An 8,362-nucleotide genomic window follows, 5' to 3' on the forward strand; every position below is an offset into this window, starting at 1 on the left:
TGAAAGGGGGTCGAGGACAGGGCTCATTCCACAGTTGTGCAGAGGTTTGTCTAACCCGAGTTTCTTCAAGCACCCCCCCAACGGTGGAACTAGATGGGGGCTCATAGGAATAAAGATGGCGCACATTCCACTGTCTCAGCTCTCTCTCTTCCTATTATCCCTCTCTATTTTTTTTCAGTTTCCAGAAGGGTGTCTCATGTGATTGCCTTTTTTCACTTCTGTATCCCCAACACTAGCATCATGGTTGGCATATACAAATATTCGTTAAAGGACTGAATGCTTCCATTGAGGGCCTCTACCCTTCCCCTGGCCCCAGAGCCCCCCGGTCACTGGGTTGCTTGGGACACCCAGTATCTGACTTTTTGGGAAATCATTTGTGATTCACAGTCACTGCTGATTACTCCATCCAATACCTATCTCCCATACTTTCGTCTCTCCTTTGCCCTTGCTTTCCACACTCATGCTAGATACACACTATCCCAGGTGTTCTTGCAGTTAGAAAAGGCAGGCAACACTATTCTGGCAAATGAAACATAAAAGTAAATAGCAAAGTTCCTGGAAGGCCTTCATAAAAGGGACAAACATAGCTCACACTCTCCACTTTCTCCTCTTTGTGCTGGGATATGAATGTGATGCCTGGAGCTGGGGCAGCCATTCTATGACCATGAGGGGAAAAGACCTGTCCGTTCCTACACTGGCGAGCTTCTGAACCAATACCATCAGGCATTCACCTCCAGATTTCTTGTATGAGGAAAATAAATTCATATTTGTTTATGTCACTGCTTTTCGGTTTTTCTCTTACTTGTAACCAAAAATGATCCTAATTGATACATAGAGTTTTCCTTTTTTTCTCATTTCCTTCTGGTTCTTCATGGGATTCAAACATGAATGATGGGACTGGGCCGAGAGAGTTAAATCCAAGAAACTCAGAATAGGGGCACCCCCTTTTTTACAACTAGGGTTTTTAACTGGGTCAAGCATTTGTTACCCAAATGAGCTTTCTCCTGCAGGGCACCCTACCCTTCATGCACATCTACTCTCAGGCCAGTTCTAAAAAAATATCCTTCGACCCACTTCTCCCCTTCCGCCCTTAAGCCGAGACTTGGCCTCACTGTGGGACTTTGCAGTTAACACACAGCCTCCTCCAGACTTCATATCTGGGCTGACACGTCTTCAAAGTGGTGAGTGACACTCCTGTCCAGTCTGAGAACGAGGAGCACTGGTAATGATTACCGCCATCACTTACGGGGGTGGGGGGGGGTGGTTAACTGTGTTCCAGTATTGTGCTATTTCACATGTGTGATTTTATTGAATCCTTCCAAAACATCGATGCAGTAGACCCGATTATAATTCGACCCATTTCACAGAACGCCCTACTAGAGACTGTCAAAGAGGGGATTTGAACCCACCTGTTTGACCTCAAAGGCAGAGCTCCTCCCTAGTCACTGAGCTTATATCACATCCGTTAGATTCTTTGATGTGTTTCTTCTACCGTGCCCACCCCCCGCCCCCCATGGGGAGCAGCTGCCTCTTTGCAGCCCAAAGAGCTTGCTTCATTTGGTCCAGCATAAAGAAAGTGCCTATCGCTCTTCCCGTGTCAGAAGGTAATGAATGTGCACCTTCCCCACAATTTATCATGGAGGGGAGCTCACTATCACATGGACCTGCAATTAGACACAGCAAGATTCACCAAGGCAGGCATTACCAGCCCAAAGCATCAGGGAAGAAAGAAAAACAACAAAACAAAGCAACTTGAATTCTGCAATCATCTCATGCAGTTGACAATGGAGCCAGAAGAATCCCTTGGAGAGAGAAAAGGACTGGTTGCTATTTCCCTGGCCTAAGTCTTGAGTCGTATAAAAATGAAGGTGCAGCCTTTGGGATTCTTCAGAATTGAATCTCAAGTGGTCCGGAGAGTTTTTATTCTTTCTTTTTTTTTCCCCAGTGTAATCAGTGATTCAGGGCAGGGGGCGTGGTCTCTGTGATTAGAGGCCAGAGAAATCAACCAGCGCTGAGGCCACTTCCAACAAAGACAGGCGATGACTCACCACTTACCTCTTCAGGCCACAATTTCTCCTATCTGGACAAGAAGGAAAATCATTTCATGTTTGCAGCTAGGAATGACTTATGCTGAGACTCCAGGTTTCTCTTGTTGGGGGATCGCTTTCTAAAATACCTTCGTTCTCCTTTTCTGATTCCAGGCAGCCCAACTGGGTGTATAACTGGGCTGGACTCCTGAGACCTTCTCTGGGCATTTCTGTTCTCATACAGGGGTAGGGGGCAGGCACAGGGGTGGAGGCTGGAGGGCGGGGTGGGGGGCAGAGATGCTCAGGCCAAGGTCTTCTCTATACCTGGGATTCTGCTTAATTTGCCCCCTTCTCCCCTCTTGGCAGAGAACTAGACCTGGGACCTCTTCCAGCCTCAGTCTACCCAGGTGCTAAAGGGGTTAATAAGAACACCTCTATCACAGAGCCGATAGAGAATTAAACAAAGCCATATTGGCTGACAGTTCATAGTATTTACTCTGAGCCAGGCTCTGTTCTAAGAGCTTTACCCATATCAGCTCATCTAATCCCCACAACACCCTACGACAGGGGAGCACTTTTAGCTGTTTCATCTATTCTAAGATGCACGTTTTCTTTCCACATTTAGCATCTCTGAAACTGGGGCATATCTTATAATTGAAAGTAGGTTATAGTTTAATCAGTAGAGTTTTCTTTCTTAGTGGCGCAAAAAGATTATGACGCATCTTGAAATGGAAGATGTCTTAAATTAGATAAAATGCGATGTGCCTGTTATCACAGATGTGGAAACTGAGGCTCAGGTAACTCATTTGCTCAAGGCCACACAACCTGGTAAGTGGCAAAGTTGGGGTTTGAACTCACGTTGTTTGCTGAAGAATCTTTTTAACACTAAGCTAGGATATGAACAGAGCGCCAAGTATGAATCCTGGCTGTCTCAGGATCTGCCCAAATTAGGGTTGCTTCTTTTCTCTCTGGGTGTTTAATGACAGCGTGGTAGAAACTTCAGGCACCGAGAGACAGAGCGTGTCTAAAGGATTCCACAGCTTTATAGTTTTTGCCAAATGCCATTTCTGCATTTCCATTCTAGAACATGGAGGTGGTGTGTGCTAAGTGCCTCTCTTTTTTTAGCCCCTTTCAAGGAAGAAAATGTGTTCCTGGTAATCTGTACACGCCCTGATCCCCTCCCTTCCCCATGGCTAATCCCATTAGTCTTCTCTTTTGCTTCCTTGGGAAACAAAGGGAAAAGGAACTCCCTCAAAGATTAGGGAGCCCAACATGGGAGGGGGGGCTGCAAGGTTTCCTCAACAAAAGACACTCCAGCAGAGGATTTGCGTATCTTATTCATGTTTTTAAAAACTACATGAAGACTGCAAGGCAGGATGCCACTGCAACATTAGTTACCATGCAGCACCTTCCATCCTGTAAGAAGGAAAATGCCTAGCTTCAGAGGGCTTCAGGACCCTTTCGGGGTTGGGGGGGTTCCCCCACGTGTCATTACACTAGGGCATGGGGGACCCGTAGTCGGTGGTATTACCATGCAGCCCAGTGTGGCCTCACCCTTCTCCTCTGAGAAACCAGCTCCTTCCTCAATCACTCCTCAGTGGATGCTTACCAGGCTGCCTGGCATTTGTCATCCTCTATGTGGCACCCCCCTGCCCCCCAATAAACCTGAAAGCGATTTGAAGCCGATGACCGCACTTATACCTTCTTTTTCTGTCCCCCTGTGGTGCATGCTAACCTCTCTCTCACTGCTTGATTAGCATGGGGAGGCAGGGAGTGCTTCAACCCTGGAGACAGATCCAAGTTCCAATCTGTTCCCTGCTGGCCAGTGTCCTTGGATAAGGGATCTGTTCTGCCTGGTTCTCCATGTTGCCATCCCTCTTGTGAGGAGGTAACAGCTCACCTTGAAGTGTTGCAGATGGTTCTGAAAGATCTAGCTCAGAATCCAGCAGGTGGTAAATACTCAAGACGTGCCAACTGTTCCCACTGTTATTAACGTTGCTGCAATTATTATTGGTTTGATTTGGTTTGACACCAGAAGTTGACCCTAATCTGTACACATTTTCTTGTGGTTTGTCACTTTCTAGTTAGCTTCGTTTAGGTTAACCAATGCTTTACAGTAGCTCTAAGAAGTTGCAATTTCTAAAAGCATGCGAATTCAGCTGTGAGCCTGTGACACCCTAGGGTCTTCATTATTTCCTTGAAAGTGGGGCAGGGGCAGTGGGATTTCAAGGAAGCTTTTGTGCCTGAAGTCTTAGTTTATCCAACAGTTCCCTGGAAACCGCCTTCCCTTTTCTTGACCTTCCTGAGTTCCACCAACCCTCTTCCCAAGAAAGACATGACCATTCCAACCTCTGTACCTTCCTCTACTTTCTTCATCTCTCTATCCCAAGATGGAAAACTCTATTGCATTTACTTGGGTACATGGGTTCTTCCCTCTGCAAATCTGACACACACACACACACACACACACACACACACGCAGACAAGTTAGCTGTCCTTCTCTGAATTCTCACAATACCCAACAATGCTTTTTACTCAGCATTATAATTACCTATTTCTTATCCTTCACTTCCCATCCCAAACATATACACTATAGATCATGAAATATTTAAGATCAAGTCCCACTCGTTACAAGAGCAAGTGTTTAGCAGTAACAGGGGTTCCATAAATGTTTGCTAAATGGATGAAATAACAATGTAACTAAATTCTAGGGAGTGTTCGCTATGTGTCAAGAGAAGGCGCAATGAGATTCCCCCTTTGACAGATGGTAACACAGAAGCAGAGACATTCTGCAAATTGCCCAAGGACATAGGGCTGCTAAGGGGCAGATCCAGGGTTCAAACCCAGGCTGTTTGGGTCCACTGCCCAAGCTCTCACACTCCCCTCTGCTTCCTAAAAGCCCACTTCGCTCCTCATTCTCTCCCCACATTGCTAAAGTTCAGTCCCAGAGGGGACTGCTCCAGATGGAACTCACTTCTGTGTAGCATTTTGAGATGAAAGGAGATACATACAGACTGCATCTTGCAGAGTGAGCTCACTAAGATTGCTGAACAATGAGGGGTGCTTACAGATGTGTTAATTCTTAGAAGGGAGAAGCTCAGAAACACTTTGGACTACCAGGGAACCAGGGGTGAATTTTAAGCTCTCCTTTGGGCACCGATTTCTCCCCAGGCCCTCCTTTCTGGGGCAGGACTCTGAGCCATAAGATACGCCACAGTGGGCTGGGGTTGCCTGTGACTCTCCTTCCCACTGTTCCCCTACCTTGGCCAATCAGTGGTGATATACGGTGTGCAGTGTGCGGACACAATAACAAAGACACACTTAACAAAGACAGAACGGGCCTACACACTTATGACTGATGTGGGAAACAAAGGCAGAAGAAAAATTATTAAATTTCCTTACTACCTAGAGCCCATTGACAAGTCCTTGAGACAGGGAGTGACATTCCTCTAGGGATTCAACTGCCTCGATGTTAATACTTTGCTAAGGGCAAAAGGCAGTCCTAGCCTGACCACCTCTCCCCCAACCCCCCAGGATCCTGTAAGTCTACTTTAACGTGTAAGAATTCCTTTGGAAACTTCCTTTATCTCTAAACCCTCCACGTTACGTGTTGGCAGTCATCCCCCAAGCATATGGCCCACCGATATACATCTGAAGGGTCTCATGACTAAGGTTTTATTAGACGATAATAAATGACCTTTTCCCAACAATAGCTAGCCCCCTCAAGGTCCTGGAAACCTTGCTTGCAAAATTCCTTAGAGACTTCCGCTATCCCTCACCCCCTCCTAACTTTAAAGTATATAATGGGCCACTCCTCATGGTCCTATCCCTGTGCTTTAATAAAACCACCTTTTTGCACCAAAGACATCTCAAGACTTTCTTGGCCATCAGCTTCGAACCCTAGTAACATCTTTCCTACATCAGTGATCATTTGAAAACAGAAACACTTGACTGTGGTCATGAAGTACATATTAATGATTTTTCTCTGTTTTTTTAAATCAACAACAGAATTTTATGTCATATATACACACTATCAAGTGTTAGCATCCTGCTAACCAACTTCCATAGCTTCCTTAGTCCTAACACTGTTTCTGCCTAATTGATGTTCCTGGTCTCATTTGCAGACACGAGGAAATAAAGGCTCAGGGATGCTAAGCAACCTGTCTTTTATCAAATAGTTGGCGAGCAGCAGAGTCAAGGCTTCACAACCGAAAGTTTGACTCTGCAATCTTTCCATAAGAGAGGGGATGTGCCCGTATCTCGAGCCCAGTGGATCTCCAAAAATAATTTCTGCAATGGCAAGCCTACAATTCATCTTAATTTTTTTCTGATGTTCTACAGTGTCACTGCTGATTTATTCTATCATTTTGGAATTACTGGCTAATAGGATGGCCCAGCTCAGTGTTCTGCCTGGCGTTCTCATTCTTTACGAGAAACCAACCATTGATAGCAATGGGGATGTGTCTCGACAATTTAATTACACCAGGACTCCTCTCTTCCCCTGTCCCTTGTTGGCCTGAAGGCTAATTTCTATTTCACTTGGTCTTGAAAACATGCTTGGTTTCGGCGGAGAGGGGAGACCTACCTGTGTTTGATGCTCTGAGACATAAAAGGGCCAGAGGGCCCCCGAATTGGGGACACTCTGCATCTTCTTGGTGGCTGGTATCTTGGTCATCTTGGAAATCCCTCGGGCATAGCCTGGGCCCCTCAAAGAGGGGTTTTTCCAGAATCTTCTACTTCAGCAGCCACTGGTGTGAGAGGCTCCAGCAATTTCTTCCTGATTCCCAAAACCAATTACACAGGCTCCAAAGAGGCTTCTGACCCAGGAGTAAGGAAAGCAAATCATCTGGGTTTCCCACTAACAGAATAAGGAAGTCCAGAGGGGGTGGAATTAGGCAAGCCCGGAATTACTCAGTTTTTAGAAAGTTAACAAACTTTCACGAGCTTTCCCCTCTTTGGAAGGGGATATCTTTCTGTACTACAAACGAAAATAAAATACGAACAACAACAAAAAAAATTAGACTCCACTGACAAAATCTGAAGGGGGCCCACAGAGGGGCCACCAGCCCCCTTCCCTAAGGTGGCCCAGGCGTGAGGCTCAGGTTTCCACTGCTAGGTAGAGAAAGCCAGCTAACTGCCCGGCAGTGGTCAACTCAGTTACCTGGCAACGAGACGCAGTGGAGGGCTTCCTCATTGGCTGGGATTGGTGGGGGCGGAGTCGCGAACTCTACTGAGCAGCTGGGATGGTGGCTGGGAGCTGGGACCAACCAGGGAGCCACATTCTACAAACTCCGATTTCTCCTCTTAGACCTGAGGACCTTTTCTTTCCACCTAACTACAAGCAACTCCTTCCTTCCAAACTCTGCCCTGTCCTGCCACTAACCCACTAGTGATTTCTTGTGCCTTAGGTTGGGTAGCTACATGTGTGCCTTTAGCCCCACAATTACTTTAACTTGAGATGCCTATTTCTCTCCTCTTTCCACCTGACAAACTCCTATGCATACTTCAAAGCTCCCCCACATACATGTATACATTTAATGAGTATTTAGAATGTGCTAGACATTGCTCTGAGTATTTTACATATATTGACTCACTCCCCATAGCACATCTTTAAGGAAAGTATTTTATTACCCTATCTAACAGACTAGGAAACTGAGGCATAGAGAAATTGAATCACATGCTTTAGGTTACACAGAAAGCTCCTGAGTTGGGATTCAAAACCAGACCTGTTTGGGGCGCCTGGGTAGCTCAGTCGGTTGAGCGCTGGACTCTTGATTTCCGCTCAGATCATGATCTTGGGGTGGTGGGATTGAGCCCCATGTGGAGCCCCACATACTCTGCGCTCACCACTCAGCAGGGAGTCTGCTTGAGATTCTCTCTCTCCCTCTGCCCCTACCCCCTGCGCTCACTCTCTCTCTCCAAAATAAATAAATAAATCTTAAAAAAAAAAAAAAGCCTTGGGGTGCCTGGGTGGCGTCTGCCTTCAGCTCAAGTTGTGATCCTGGGGTCCTGGGATCGAGTCCCGCATCGGGCTCCCTGCTCCTCGGGAAGCCTGCCTCTCTCTCTCTGTCTCTCAAGAATAAATAAAAATCTTAAAAAAAAAAAAAAAAAAAGCCAGACCTGTTTGAGTCTAAAACCCAAGTTCTTAACCATTTAGCTTCATGACCCAGGATAAGATGCATAACTTCGCTGAGCCCTGGCTTCCATATCTTTAGAAAGGGGGAAATAAGTTTTCCACAGGTTGTCAAGGATTAAAACAGATAATATATGTAAAGGCTGAGCACATAAAGAATCCTAGTGGCAACTATTATTATTTCCTGACATCTCATCCCCAG

The 8,362-nt window shown here is 46.1% G+C and overlaps 1 protein-coding gene across 1 annotated transcript in view; it reads right to left on the reverse strand.

The window, feature by feature from the left end:
* The window catches only part of CCDC60 (coiled-coil domain containing 60), a 154,912-nt gene extending 148,210 nt beyond the window's left edge, over positions 1–6,702 (reverse strand). The window contains exon 1 of the mRNA XM_036121065.2: positions 6,613–6,702. Coding sequence (XP_035976958.1) covers positions 6,613–6,702 — 90 coding nt within the window. The remainder of the gene's footprint in view (positions 1–6,612) is intronic.
* Positions 6,703–8,362: the final 1,660 nt, after the last annotated feature.

This window comes from Halichoerus grypus, chromosome 13, assembly GCF_964656455.1.
Source record: "Halichoerus grypus chromosome 13, mHalGry1.hap1.1, whole genome shotgun sequence".
Classification (NCBI taxonomy): Eukaryota; Metazoa; Chordata; class Mammalia; order Carnivora; family Phocidae; genus Halichoerus; species Halichoerus grypus.